The sequence below is a fragment of the Carcharodon carcharias genome, assembly GCF_017639515.1.
Source record: "Carcharodon carcharias isolate sCarCar2 chromosome 27 unlocalized genomic scaffold, sCarCar2.pri SUPER_27_unloc_1, whole genome shotgun sequence".
NCBI lineage: Eukaryota > Metazoa > Chordata > Chondrichthyes > Lamniformes > Lamnidae > Carcharodon > Carcharodon carcharias.
In genome coordinates this window covers 8,668,652-8,683,933 of record NW_024470624.1, presented here as the reverse complement: position 1 = coordinate 8,683,933, position 15,282 = coordinate 8,668,652, and the positions used below count along the sequence as shown (strand labels likewise).

The window sequence follows — 15,282 nt, the reverse complement described above, 5'->3', positions numbered from 1 at the left end:
CCATGATCCCTCCCCATGGATCCATGATCCCGCCTCTTCCCTCCCCATGGCAACCATGATCCCGCCTCTTCCCTCCCCATGGCAACCATGATCCTTCCTCCCCTCCGCCCACGGAAACACCACCCCCACCCCCACCCCCGGAAATTAGAGGTCAGGGCGGGTTCCCAACTGCCACGACAGGCCAATCAGGGGATCGCCCTGCCATAACTGACAAGGGCGGCAGCCAATCGGTTCGCGGAGAGGGAGGACGTTTCCGTACATGTGCCCGCCCCTCAGGCCGTGAATTCACGTGGGATGGCCGGATGAGTCGGACGAACCAATCCTAACAGGGGGGCAGGGGCAGGGGTGGGTGGAGCTGGGTGGGAGGAGGAGGGGCGGTCTCAGCTACGTCACCAGCGGCGGTGCCTCATCCAATCAGCGAAGGCGCCGCCGCGTTAGGTTGAAGGGGGGAAAACTGGCCAAACCGGTTTGACACGCGAGCGCAACCAATAAACGACGAGTACGCGAGAGCGCGCGCGGCGCTCGGCTTCTAGGCCTCCCCCTCCCTCTCTCTCTCCCACCCTCTGTGACGTCCACCCAATCAGTGAACTGGCCTCCGATTGACGTGTGATCTCACCAATCAGCGGCGGAGCTGTTTGGCGCGGGGCGCTCGGGAATTGGGGGGGGGGTTGGTGGTGTTGTCAGTTATCGCGCCCATCTGCGGCGGAGGGTGGGAAGGGCAGTGACGGCTGATTGACGTGGGAACTCGCCAATCATGGGGCTGAGAGGGTGTTGGGGGAAGGGGCAGGCTGATTGACGTGGCCCCGAGCCAATCGGCAACGCAGGTTGTGGGGAATAGGGGGGAAAAGGTGCGGCAGGTTGATTGACGTGGGAACCCGCCAATCAGCGGCCGGCGGGTGGGTGGCAGATGTGAGGCACTCTTGGCCCTCTCTGGCTGCAAGGGATGGCAGGATGTGGTGAGATGCTGTCTGGGGTTGAACTATGAACCTGTGCAGCAATTAATCGATATATTAATGGTGTTGGGGATAAGGCAAAAAAAAACTTGGCAGCTTTGTGAACAGTGAGGAGGATTCGGGGGGGAGGGACACACTGGGCGAGTTGGGCAGGCGGGCGGCGGATGGAGTTTAGTGTGGAGAAGGGCGAGGGCGGCTCACTCGGGCAGGAAGCGCCGCGGAGCCAGGGTGTAAAGTTAAGGGGGCACGGCTGGAAAAGGACCCCAGGAGGAGGGGGAGGGGGAGGTGTATCGGGAGGGGAGGGGGAGGAGCGGGGGACGGGAGAGGAGGGAGGGGGAGGGGAGCGGGAGAGGAGGGGGAGGGAGGGGGAGGGGAGCGGGAGAGGGGAGGGGGAGGGGAGCGGGGGAGGGGAGGGGGAGGAGGGGGTAGGGGAGGAGCGGGGAGGGGAGGGGGAGGAGGGGGTAGGGGGAGGAGCGGGGAGGGGTAGGGGGAGGAGCGGGGAGGGGAGGGGGAGGAGGGGGTAGGGGGAGGAGCGGGGAGGAGGGGGGTAGGGGGAGGAGCGGGGAGGGGAGGGGGAGGAGGGGGTAGGGGGAGGAGTGGGGGAGGGGAGGGGGAGGAGGGGGTAGGGGAGGACCGGGGAGGGGAGGGGGAGGAGGGGGTAGGGGGAGGAGCGGGGAGGGGAGGGGGAGGAGGGGGGTAGGGGGAGGAGCGGGGAGGGGAGGGGGAGGAGGGGGTAGGGGGAGGAGCGGGGAGGGGAGGGGGAGGAGGGGGTAGGGGGAGGAGCGGGGAGGGGAGGGGGAGGAGGGGGTAGGGGGAGGAGCGGGGAGGGGAGGGGGAGGAGGGGGTAGGGGGAGGAGCGGGGAGGGGAGGGGGAGGAGGGGGTAGGGGGAGGAGCGGGGGAGGAGGGGGTAGGGGAGGAGCGGGGAGGGGAGGGGGAGGAGGGGGTAGGGGGAGGAGCGGGGAGGGGAGGGGGAGGAGGGGGTAGGGGGAGGAGCGGGGAGGGGAGGGGGAGGAGGGGGTAGGGGGTGGAGCGGGGAGGGGAGGGGGAGGAGGGGGTAGGGGGAGGAGCGGGGAGGGGAGGGGGAGGAGGGGGTAGGGGAGGAGGGGGTAGGGGGAGGAGCGGGGAGGGGAGGGGGAGGAGGGGGTAGGGGGAGGAGCGGGGAGGGGAGGGGGAGGAGGGGGTAGGGGGAGGAGCGGGGAGGGGAGAGGGAGGAGGAGGTGGGGGAGGAGCGGGGAGGGGGTAGGGGGAGGAGCGGGGAGGGGAGGGGGAGGAGCGGGGGAGGGGGAGGAGCGGGGGACGGGGAGGGGGAGGAGCGGGGGACGGGAGGGGGGAGGGGAGGGGGTAGGGGAGGAGCGGGGAGGAGTGGGGAGGGGAGGGGGAGGAGCGGGGGAGGAGCGGGGTAGGGGAGGAGCTGGGAGGGGAGGGGAAGGAGCGGGGGACGGGAGGGGGAGGGAAGCGGGGGAGGGGATGGGGGGGATCGGCCATTTGAAGGAGGGCAAGGAATGGAAAAAAATGAGACGTCTGCCGACCTCGTCCTTCTAGACGGGAGTGGCCGTGGGTCTCTGTTAACCGCTGTCTTCCTGCAGGCCGCAAGCGGAGGATTGCTGAGGAGGAGGAGGATAAGGACGAGGAGGAGCTCGACGAGCTGGCTTGCCGCTGGGAGTGGGAAGGGGACGGCGGCGTTTGGAACGTTTACTCCGGCGAGCACGCGCAGGATATTTCGCAGGCCTTGCGGTAAGCGCGCAGAAGCGCCGCGTGCGGTGTCGTATTGGACGCCTCATTTTTTAAAACTCTCACCCTCGGATCCCGCCACCCCCCTCCCCGCCTCTGCGATTTCACCCCCCACCCCCCAACCCCCCAGCCTCGCGGCCCTCTGAGATCTCTCAAAGCAAAACGTCGCTGACGCTGGAACTCCGAAACGAAAGCAGAAAGCGCTGGAAAAGCTCAGCAGGCAGTCCGACAGCGTCTGCGGAGAGGGGGGAAACAGAGTTAACACTTCGAGCCCAATACGTCACATCCGACTTGGCGCTAACCCTGCTCCTCTCTCCACGGATGCTGCTGGACCGGTTGAGATTTCCCAGCGCTTTCTGCTTTCGTTTCTGCATTTATATAGCGCCTTTCACGACCTCTGGACCGCTTTAGTTTGTGAGGGGGGTGGGACCTTCCAAATCCATCACCACTGGTGATAGCGCTGCCCGTCGGATAGGTTTGTCTGTCTGGCGGATATTTATTCGTGGGATGTGGGCGTCTTTGGTAAGGCCCCTCGTATTGTTGCTCCATCCCCCTAATTTCCTGCTTGAGAAGGTGGTGGTGGGTGAGCCACCTTCTTGAGCTGCTGCAGTCCCTGTGGTGTAGGTACACCCACTGTGCTGTTGGGGAGGGAGTTCCCAGTATTTTGACCCGGCGACAGTGCAGGAACGGCCGATATATTTCCAAATTGGGATGGCGAGTGCGGCTCGGAGGGGGAACTTGCAGGTGGTGGTGTTCCCCATGTGTCTGCTGCCCTCGTCCTTCTAGACGGTAGCGGTCGTGGGTTTGGAAGGTGCTGTCGAAGGAGCCCGGGTGAGTTGCTGCCGTGCATCTTATAGATGGTACACACACTGCTGCCGCTGTGCGTCGGTGGTGGAGGGAGTGAATTTTTGTGGATGGGGTGCCGATCGAGCGGGGGCTGCTTTGTCCTGGACGGTGTCAAGCTTCTCGAGTGTTGTGGGAGCCGCACTCATCCAGGCAAGTTGGGGGAGAGTCCCATCGCATTCCTGACTTGTGTCTTGTAGATGGTGGACAGGCTTTGGGGGGGGGAATTAAGGAGGTGAGTGACTCTCCGCAGGATTCCCAGCCTCCGACCTGCTCGTGTAGCTAAACACCTTAATACTTCCCCCTCATTGTGCGTCGGTGGTGGAGGGAGCGGATGCCGAAGGCGGTGCCTTCAGCTGCCCTGGGGTCCCCCCCCCAAGCTCTGGAATCCCCACCCTGAACCTCTCCTCACCACTCTCCTCCTTTTGGACCCTCCTTAAAACTGCCCTCTGTCACCTCGCTGAGCTTCCGGTGACCGGTCTGGATGCCTCCTCTGGCTTGGTGCCCCGTTTTCCTTAATTATTCGCCGATGCTCCTGTCAAACGCCCTTCTGAGCGTTTTAGTCCGTGCCCGTCGATACAAGGCCTGCAGCCCCCACCCTGCACGTAGAAACTAGGAGCCTGGAGTAAGGCCATTTGGCCCTTCGAGCCTGCTCTGCCATTCATCATGATTGTGGCTGCTCCTCCAACTCAATAGCCCTGCTCCCGCTCTCTCCCCATATCCCTTTGATCCCTTTCGCCCCAAGAGCTACATCTAACTCCCTCTTGAAAACATACAATGTTTTGGCCTCAGCTACTTTCTGTGGTAACGAATTCCACAGGCTCACCGCTCTCTGGGTGAAGAAATTTCTCCTCATCTCAGTCCTAAATGGTCTACCCCGTATCCTCAGACTGTGACCCCCCTGGTTCTGGACTCACCCGCACCATCGGGAACATCCTTCCTGCATCTACCCTGTCCAGTCCTGTTAGAATTTTACAGGTTTCTATGAGATCCCCCCCTCATTCTCCTGAACTCCGGCGAATATAATCAATCTCTCCTCATGTGTCAGTCCCGCCATCCCAGGAATCAATCCCAGGTAAACCTTCGCTGCACTCCCTCTATAGCAAGTACATCCTTCCTCAGATAAGGAGACCAAAACTGCACGGTGGGTGTACCTACACCACAGGGTCTGCAGCGGTTTAAGAAGGCGGCTCCCCCACCACCTTCTCAAGGGGGCAATGAGGGCTTGGGGCAATAAATGCCGGGCCCGGCCAGCGACGCTTACATTACCTGAAAGAATTTAAAAAACATGTTTCCAATCGGATTGCACTGAGACCATTTCACTCTCCGTCTCCCCCTCAGATCTGGAAATACCTCCGTTCAGCTGTGTCTCCCTTCGAACATCACCTTACGAGTGGATTTGAAGAAAATGATTCAGAAGAACAGCCGGACGGGCTTTGAGAGGAGCGTTCGCTACGCTGTGAAAGCACAGGAGGACTGTATGTACCTGTCCTGGGAGTGTTCAATGGGGACGGTGTAGAGGGAGCTTTACTCTGTATCTAACCCCGTGCTGTACCTGTCCTGGGAGTGTTTGACGGGGACAGTGTAGAGGGAGCTTTACTCTGTATCTAACCCCATGCTTTACCTGTCCTGGGAGTGTTTGATGGGGACAGTGTAGAGGGAGGTTTACTCTGTATCTAACCCGGTGCTGTACCTGTCCTGGGAGTGTTTGATGGGGACAGTGTAGAGTGAGCTTTACTCTGTATCTAACACCGTGCTGTACCTGTCCTGGGAGTGTTTGATGGGGACAGTGTAGAGGGAGCTTTACTCTGTATCTAACCCTGTGTTGTACCTGTCCTGGGAGTGTTTGATGGGGACAGTGTAGAGGGAGCTTTACTCTGTATCTAACCCCGTGCAGTACCTGTCCTGGGAGTGTTTGATGGGGACAGTGTAGAGGGAGCTTTACTCTGTATCTAACCCCGTGCTGTACCTGTCCTGGGAGTGTTTGATGGGGATGGTGTACAGGGAGCTTTACTCTGTATCTAACCCTGTGTTGTACCTGTCCTGGGAGTGTTTGATGGGGACAGTGTAGAGGGAGCTTTACTCTGTATCTAACCCCATGCAGTACCTGTCCTGGGAGTGTTTGATGGGGACAGTGTAGAGGGAGCTTTACTCTGTATCTAACCCCATGCTGTACCTGTCCTGGGAGAGTTTGATGGGGACAGTGTAGAGGGAGCTTTACTCTGTATCTAACCCCGTGCTGTACCTGTCCTGGGAGTGTTTGATGGGGACGGTGTAGAGGGAGCATTACTCTGTATCTAACCCTGTGCTGTACCTGTCCTGGGAGTGTTTGATGGGGACAGTGTAGAGGGAGCTTTACTCTGTATCTAACCCAATGCTGTACCAGTCCTGTGAGTGTCGAGGGAGCTTTATGCACTGTATCCGACCTGCTTTATCCCAGTAATCCTGCCTCGATGCAAGTGCGTCTCCCCCCTTAATGTATGATGGCCAAAAATGCAATGTACTGCAGCTGTGCTCTCACCAATGCCCCATCCAGTTGTAGGAAGACTACCCTACTTTAATACTCCATCCCCCTTGCAATAAAGACCAGCTTTCAGTTTGCCTTGTTAATTAGCACTGCACCTGCAGGCTAGATTTTTGTTGTTCACATACTCGGACACCCATATCTCTCCGCACTGCAGCATCCTGAAATCTACCTCCGTGAAACTAATACTCTACTTTTGTATTCTTCCTGCCAAAGTCGACAAAATCATTTTTTCCCACATCATACTCCATCCGCCAGTTGTTTTGCCCGCTTTCTATCTACAACCCTTTGCAGACACTTTATATCCTCCTCGCAGCTTCCTTTTCTACTTATCGTTGTACCATCAGTAAATGTGTCCGAGTCATTGATGTGGATTGTAAACAGTTGACGCCCCGGCACTGGTCCCCAACGGCGCTCCACTGGTTACGGTTTTGCCAACCTGAAAATGACCCGTTCACCCCGGCCCTGTCTTCCGTTAGTTGTCCCTTTGTCAGATTTAGTGAGCGAAGTTGTTTTGTTTTTCTCTTCGGGTTTTCCAAATTGCCGGTCACTCTCTGCTCTTTGGTGTGGTTGCTTCCAGATTATGTCTGGCAGTGGCAGGATGAAGACGCCCTCTGGCACCCCTACAGCGCCACGGTGTCCGCTGACCTGGAGCGGGCGAGGAGGAAGGGGGCAGGGCCTGTCGCCGTGGCCATCGGTCGGGTCCGCTACCTCCTGGACGTCGGGAGGATGAGGCAGGTCAACGGCAAGACCAAGTTCGAGCAGATGATGAGCCGCATCCAGTCAGGTAGAGCGTCCGTCGGGCCCTTAACCGCACGGGAGATTTTTGGAGAGGGGTAAGGTCCTGCAGTCATTGGGGCTCACTCTGGCGGACAGACCGTAAGGCGTAGAAGCAGGAGTAGGCCATTCGGCCCGTCGAGCCTGCTCAATGAGGTCGTGGCCGATTTGATAATCCTCCACTCCACTTTCCTGCCTTTTCCCCATTACCCTTGATTCCCTCACTGATTAAAAATCTGTCTATCTCAGCCTGGAATATACTGAATGACCCAGCCTCTCCAGCCCTCTGCGGTAAAGACTTCCACAGATTCACTACCCTCTGAGAGAAGAAATTCCTCCTCATCTCTGATTTAAATGGGTGCCCCCTTACTCTGAGATTATGCCCTCTGGTCCTAGACTCTCCCACAAGGGGAAACAACCTCTCAGCATCTACCCTGTCAAGCCCCCTAAGAACCTTATATGTTTCAATCAGGTCGCCTCTCATTCTTCTAAACCCCAATGAGGACAGGCCCAACCAACTCAACCTCTCCTCATAAGAAAATCCCTGCATCCCCGGGATCAACCTAGTGAACCTTCTCTGGACTGCCTCCAATGCCAGTATATCTTTCCTTAGATAAGAGAACCAAAACTGTTCTCAGTATTCTAGGTGTCTTCTAACTAGTGCCTTGTATAGTTTTAGCAAGACTTCCCTATTTTTCTACTCCATTCCCTGTGAAATAAGGGCCAACATTTTGTTTGCCTTCATCTGTTACCTCATGAGCCATCTCTTTCTAAGACCCTAGGCTGAAGTCCATCTGGACCTGGAGACCTATCAGCTTGCAGCTCCATCAGTTTTGCTCAGTACCGCTCCCCTAGTGATTAATTTCACCAAATTCCTCTCTCCCCTCCACCTCCTGATTTACAGCTATGACTGGAATGTGTTTTGTCTCTTCTACAGTAAAGACAAAAACGAACTATTTGTTCATTTCTTCCGCCATTTCTTTATTATCTACTATTAACTCCCCACTGTCACTCTCTAGAGGACCAACACTCTCTTTACCCAATCTTTTCCTGTTTCAATATCCTCTCCTACTCTTTAATTTATTTCTTCTGATTAACCTTTCAGCCATTCTCTGCTGTTCTTTGCCATCCTGACCAACCATCTGTCCTGCCACTCACCTTTGCATAGCCATTGGGTTTAATCATAAGAGACCATCGGAGGGGAGGTCCTACAGTCATTGGGGTTAAACGTACAGGATAATTTGGGGAAGGGGGAGATCCGACAGTCATTGGGTTTAACCATAGGGGGTAACATATTGACATGGATAGAAGATTGGCTGGCTAACAGGAAACCGAGAGTAGGCATAAATGGGTTATTTTCTGGTTGGCAAGATGTAGCGAGCGGCGTGCCACAGGGATCAGTGCTGGGGGCCTCAGCTTTTTACAACATTTTTATGAATGACTTGGATGAAGGGACTGTAAGGTATGGTTGCTGACACAAAGATATGTCGGAAAGTAAGTAGTGAAGAGGAATTAAGAAGGCGACATAGGGATATCGTTGGGTTAAGTGACTGGGCAAAGATCTGGCAAATGGAGGACAATGTGCGTGAAATTGCCCATTTTGGCAGGAAGAATAGAAAAGCATATTATCTAAGTGAGATGAGGCTGCTGAGATGTGGTGTGGGGGGAAGAATCTGGGTGTCCTAGTGCATGAATCACAAAAGGTTCGTGTGCAGGTACAGCAGGTAATTAGCAAAGTGAACAGAATAATTTATTGTGAGGGGGAATTGAATACAAAAGTAGGGAGGTTATGCTTCAATTATACAGGGCACTGATGAGACCACATCTGGAGCACTGTGTATAATATTGGTCTCCTTATCTAATGTAGGGCGTAAATGTGTTGGAAGCTGTTCAGAGAAGGTTCGCCAGACTAACACCAGGGATGGGCAGCCTGTCTTATGAGGGAAGGTCGGACAGGCCGGGCTTGTGTCCGCTGGAGTTTTAGGAGAGTGAGAGGCGACTCGATTGAAACCTCCAAGATCCTGAGGGGCCTCGGCAGGGTGGATGTGGAGAGGACGTTTCCTCATGTGGGCGAATCTAGAACTAGGGAGGGGGGCCCACAGGGGAGGTGGTGGCATAGTGGTATTCCAGAGGACTGGTATTCCGGAGACCCGGGGTAATGCTTTGGGGACCCGGGTTCGAATCTCATCAAGGCAGATGGTGAAATTTGAATTCACTAAAAAAATTGGAAATTAAAAGTCTGATGATGACCATGAAACCATTGCTGATGGTCGTAAAAACCCCATCTGGTTCACTCATGTCCCCTTTAGGGGAGGGGGAAATCTGCCGTCCTTACCCGGTCTGGCCTACACGTGACTCCAGACCCACAGCAATGTAGATGGCTCTTAAAATACCCTCCGAACAAGGGGTAACTAGGGATGGGCAAAGATGCTGGCCCAGCCGGCGAAGCCCACATCCCATGAACGAATAAGTATTTTTAAAAAACTGTTTAAAAAATAAGGGGTGAATAAGAGGAGAAATTTTCTGAGGGTGGCTAGTCTTTGGAACTCTCTTCCTCAAAAGGCGGTGACAGCACGTCTTTGATTATTTTTAGGGGCAGAGGTAGATAGATTCTTGGTAAGCGAGGAGGTGAAAGGCTATCGGGGGAGAGGGTGGCAGGGGTTGGTAGTGGCGGGTAGGCAGGAATGTGGGGTTGAGGTAACAGTCAGATCAACCATGCTCTCATTGAATGGTGGAGCAGGCTCGAGGGGCCGAGTGGCCTACTCCTGATTCGTAAGTTCATACCGGACAGTTTGAGGGGGAGGCCCTACAGTCATGGGGGTTTAACTGTAGGAGAGAGATTGGGGGAGGGGATGTCCTATAGTCATTGGGGTTTAACTGTAGGGGATAGTCTGGGGAAGGGAAGTCCTATAGTCATTGGGGTTTAACTGTAGGGGATAGTCTGGGGGACGGGATGTCCTACAGTCATTGGGGTTTAACTGTAGGGGATAGTCTGGGGAAGGGGATGCCTTACAGTCATTGGGGTTTAACTGTAGGGATAGTCTGGGGGAAGGGATGTCCTACAGTCATTGGGGTTTAACTGTAGGGGATAGTCTTGGGGAAGGGATGTCCTACAGTCATTGGGGTTTAACTGTAGGGATAGTCTGGGGGAAGGGATGTCCTACAGTCATTGGGGTTTAACTGTAGGGATAGTCTGGGGGAAGGGATGTCCTACAGTCATTGGGGTTTAACTGTAGGGATAGTCTGGGGGAAGGGATGTCCTACAGTCATTGGGGTTTAACTGTAGGGATAGTCTGGGGGAAGGGATGTCCTACAGTCATTGGGGTTTAACTGTAGGGGATAGTCTTGGGGAAGGGATGTCCTACAGTCATTGGGGTTTAACTGTAGGGGATAGTCTTGGGGAAGGGATGTCCTACAGTCATTGGGGTATAACTGTAGGGGATAGTCTGGGGGAGGGGAGGTCCTACAGTCGTTGGGGTTTAACTGTAGGGGATAGTCTGGGGGAGGGGAGGTCCTACAGTCATTGGGGTTTAACTGTAGGGGATATTTTGTGGAAGGGGAGGCCCACAATTATTGGGATTAACAGCACAGAACGAGGAGCGTCTGTCTCACTCTGCCTCATTGTCCCCCCCTTTTCTCACCGCCGCTCGCTGTCTCTCGCTCTCTCTCTCTCTCTTCCTCCGGCAGATGCCATCGGCGTGGCAGCACCGAGCAGCCTCCCGCAGCCAGCTGGGACGTCCGAAGCCTCGTCTGCAGGGTCCGTCGCCACGAAGAAGCCACGCAAAAACCCCAGGGAGCAGCTGGAGAAGGAGGCCGGCGGCAATCAGCAGGCGGGAGGGGACAGCCAGGGTGAGCATCACACCACCCACCCCATCACCACCAGGTTGCCCCTTAACGCGGTGGTGGGTTAAATATACCTGGAGCTAGGGGTACCGAATACATGTCACAAGCATAGACGACGGATGAGCCTCTGCGTGCTACGCAGGCATATACAGACGGTGCCCGTGAGTGGCAAGGCGGGGGCAACACCTGGATGGGGAAGCTGGGAAGCGGGCAAGGGGGAAGGCATTGGCTGGGCAGTGCAAGCGGGCGGAGAGATGGGGAAGCGCGTGAATAGGGAGTGGCCCCCTTCCAGAATGCCGGGTGGCGAAGGATAGAACTGGAGCCAATCTTTACGCCCCTTTTTTTCCTCTTCCCAGCACGCCCCACCCCGCGCTGAGCATTTACTCGCGGGGCTGCACGTTACAAGTGCGCGACTCCTAACCCAGCCGCCGCCGTTTTCAGCCTGCGCCTATTTGCCGGGGCAGGAGCGAGTTGCCCCCCCTTCCCCCCGCCGCCTGCCCGACAACTCGCGTGCGCCGATTAGGGAAGGTTGGGCACCGGGTTGGGGGCTTGCGGGGGGCAGGAGGAGGAGGAACCACATCCAGTTTTTGCCCGGGTTGCGGACTGGTGCTTTGGCATGAGGCCAGGCGAGCCGCCGAACAGGCGGCGGTAGCGAGCGCCGGCCAGCAAGCGAGGAAGCGGCGGGGAAACGGCTTCGTGGTCTCTTCGGTGAACTTGCAAGCGACGGGCGGCTCCCGCCAGAACAAAGCTGGGCTGGTTCTCCTCAGAGTGAAGGGAGTTGGGGGGGTGGGGGGGGTGGTGATTTGACAGAGGTGGACAAGGGTTATGACGGGTTCAGATAAGGCGAATGGAGAGAAGCTGCTCCCATTCGCTGACGGGCGCAAGGGCGAGGGGTGGGCACAGATTTAAGGTTTCGGAGGGGGGGTGGGGGGGGAGAGAGAGAGACATGCTGGGTGGGGTGCAGGGAGAGGGCTGGGACGGTGGGGGTGAGGAAGGACTGTCTTGCACCGGCGGAGATGGTAATGACCTGGGAGCCGCTGGCCACGAAGGCTGGTGGAAGCGGAGACGATGGAGGATTTCAGGAAGGGGCCGTCGTGGGAAATAAACTTGCAGGGCCACAGGGATAGAGGCGGCGGCGGTGGTGGGGGGAGCTGGGGGGAGGGGGTGGTTGCGGTTAAGGGGGACTGGCTGGATCGTCCGAGAGAGAGTCCATTGTGGACTCGATGGGCTGAATGGCCTTCTGTTGCGCCACGACTCAGCGGTGTCAGAACAGCCAGTTTGAAACGGGTTTATAAAAGGCTTTTATAGTGGTGGGTGGGGTGGGCACCTCCGGGGGAGTTTGGCACTGAAGTTAATGTTCTCTCACCTCCCCACCGCCCCCCCCCCCCCCCCCCCCCCCCCACCCACCAACCCGGCCTCCTTCCTTCTCCCCTCAGAAACGGTGAAGATGATGATCGTCAAGGGCAAAGCAGCCGTGGACTCGGAGTGTCAAGCGAAACAGGGCAAGGTAACCCTGTCCCCCCTGCTCCACCCACTGAATGCTCGTCAGCGCGATTAAACAACGGGACGGTACAGCGTGAGAGAAACTTGCAAAACTCCCCTCTGTCGTTGGCTGGGCTCCTCGATGCCCACTCCCTCTGCTCCTGCGGCACTGCCCTGCCCGCTCGTTGCGCCCCATTCTCCTCCTGTCTCGAGGTGGCTCTCTCACTCTCTCTCTCTCTCACCCACTCTCTCACCCACTCTCTCACCCACTCTCTCACCCACTCTCTCACCCACTCTCTCACCCACTCTCTCACCCACTCTCTCACCCACTCTCTCACCCACTCTCTCACCCACTCTCTCACCCACTCTCTCACCCACTCTCTCACCCACTCTCTCACCCACTCTCTCACCCACTCTCTCACCCACTCTCTCACCCACTCTCTCACCCACTCTCTCACCCACTCTCTCACCCACTCTCTCACCCACTCTCTCACCCACTCTCTCACCCACTCTCTCACCCACTCTCTCACCCACTCTCTCACCCACTCTCTCACCCACTCTCTCACCCACTCTCTCACCCACTCTCTCACCCACTCTCTCACCCACTCTCTCACCCACTCTCTCACCCACTCTCTCACCCACTCTCTCACCCACTCTCTCACCCACTCTCTCACCCACTCTCTCACCCACTCTCTCACCCACTCTCTCACCCACTCTCTCACCCACTCTCTCACCCACTCTCTCACCCACTCTCTCACACTCCCTCTCACACTCCCTCTCACACTCCCTCTCACACTCCCTCTCACACTCCCTCTCACACTCCCTCTCACACTCCCTCTCACACTCCCTCTCACACTCCCTCTCACACTCCCTCTCACACTCCCTCTCACACTCCCTCTCACACTCCCTCTCACACTCCCTCTCACACTCCCTCTCACACTCCCTCTCACACTCCCTCTCACACTCCCTCTCACACTCCCTCTCACACTCCCTCTCACACTCCCTCTCACACTCCCTCTCACACTCCCTCTCACACTCCCTCTCACACTCCCTCTCACACTCCCTCTCACACTCCCTCTCACACTCCCTCTCACACTCTCTCTCACACTCTCTCTCTTACTCTCACTCTCTCTCACACTCTCTCTCTTACTCTCACTCTCTCTCTCACACTCTCTCTCACACTCTCTCTCACACTCTCTCTCACACTCTCTCTCACACTCTCTCTCACACTCTCTCTCACACTCTCTCTCACACTCTCTCTCACACTCTCTCTCACACTCTCTCTCACACTCTCTCTCACACTCTCTCTCACACTCTCTCTCACACTCTCTCTCACACTCTCTCTCACACTCTCTCTCTTACTCTCACTCTCTCTCACACTCTCTCACTATCTCTCTCTCTCACTATTTCTCTCTCTCTCCCACCCTCTGGGAAAGAAGAAACTTCTCCTCGTCTCAGTCCTAAATGGTCTACCCCGTATCCTCAGACTGTGACCCCCCCGGTTCTGGACTCACCCCCACCTTCGGGAACATCCTTCCTGAATCTACCCTGTCTAGTCCTGTTAGAATTTTATAGGTTTCTCTGGGATTCCCCGTCATTCTTCTGAACTCCGGCAAATATAATCCCAATCGACTCAATCTCTCCTCATGTGTCAGTCCCGCCATCCCAGGAATCAGTCGGGTAAACCTTCGCTGCACTCCCTCTATAGCAAGAACATCCTTCCTCAGGTAAGGAGACCAAAACTGCACACAATATTCCAGGTGTGGTCTCACCAAGGCCCTGTACAATTGCAGCAAGACATCCCTGCTCCTGTACTCGAATCCTCTGGCTATGAAGGCTAACATACCATTTGCCTTCTTTACCGCCTGCTGCATCTGTATCACTTACCTTCAGCGACTGGTGTACGAGGGCACCCACCGAGGGTGGGAGTGGTTTGGGACTCTCTCCCGCCGACGGCGATGGGCACTCGATCTGTTGATCCATTAATTTGAAACCCGAGATCGAAAGAAGTTTGGTCTCCGAGGGTAATGAGGGATGTCGGACAAAGGCGGGGGTGTGGAGTTGGGCCGCAGATCAGCCCCGTGATCTCGTTGTGGGTGGGGGGGGGGCATGTGGGGGGGGTCTGTGGAATAGGTTCGCGGGGGCTGAACGGCCTCCTCCGGGGAGAGTCTGTCCCCGCTCGCGCGAGAGGACGGGGGAAGTGAGAGGGCGCGGGTTTTAAACTGGCGAAAGTGCGGGGGGCGGGGTTGGTGGGAAGCGACAAGAGGGAGTGATTCCTCACGCAGCGAGTGCTTAGGACCTGGAATGCACTCGCCCCGAGAGGGCGTGGGGGAAAGGCGGGTTCAACCGAAGAGGGAATTAAGACGGTGGTCTGAACGAGGAGAACGTGCAGGGCCCAGGGGAGAAGACGGGGTGGGGGTGGGGGGAGAGGTGGGGGAGTTTTACCAGGAATGCAGCCTGGGCTGGAGGGCCTGAGCTATGAGGACAGGCTGGATGGGCTGGGGTTGTTTTCCTTGGAGCAGCGAAGGTTGAGAGGGGACCTGATCGAGGTTCATAAGATTACGAGGGGCATAGATAGGGTAGACAGGAAGGCACTTTTACCATTAGTAGAGGGATCAGTAACCAGGGGGCATAGATTTAAGGTTGGAGGTAGAAGGATAAGAGGGGAGTAGAGGAGAAACATTTTCACCCAGAGGGCAGTGGGAGTCTGGAACTCACAGCCTGAAAGGGGGGGGTTGAGCCAGAAACTCTCGTAACATTGAAGAAGCATTTAGATATTCGCTTGCGCTTGCCGTAGCCTCCAGGGCTATGGGCCGAGCGCTGGAAAACGGGATTAGCGTAGTCAGATCTTGGTTTGACCGGAGCGGAGACACGTTGGGTCAAATGGCCACCTCCTGCCACGTATGTCAACGTATTAAAAACAGCCGCTCGTTAAAACAGGTGATGGGCATTGACCACCCCCTCTGTGCGGAAGCTACTCGGAAGTCAGTAGCACTGAGGGAGCGGCCTTGAAACTAGAGCAGCTCGAGCCAGCGGACCAGCCGTGGATTCATTCTTCCACCGCGACCCCTCACCGCGGTTAACGCTGCGAAGGTCTGTGACGGGCTGAACGGCCTCCTCCCGCCCCT

At 56.7% G+C, this 15,282-nt stretch overlaps 1 protein-coding gene across 1 annotated transcript in view; it reads left to right on the top strand.

Moving 5' to 3' along the window:
• Window positions 1-849: 849 nt before the first annotated feature.
• parp2 (poly (ADP-ribose) polymerase 2) overlaps window positions 850-15,282 on the top strand; it is a 62,918-nt gene continuing 48,485 nt past the window's right edge. The window contains exons 1-6 of the mRNA XM_041180953.1: window positions 850-956; window positions 2,541-2,688; window positions 4,870-5,006; window positions 6,633-6,839; window positions 10,517-10,678; window positions 12,109-12,179. Of these exons, the coding sequence (XP_041036887.1) occupies window positions 944-956; window positions 2,541-2,688; window positions 4,870-5,006; window positions 6,633-6,839; window positions 10,517-10,678; window positions 12,109-12,179 (738 nt within the window). The 5' untranslated portion in view covers window positions 850-943. The remainder of the gene's footprint in view (window positions 957-2,540; window positions 2,689-4,869; window positions 5,007-6,632; window positions 6,840-10,516; window positions 10,679-12,108; window positions 12,180-15,282) is intronic.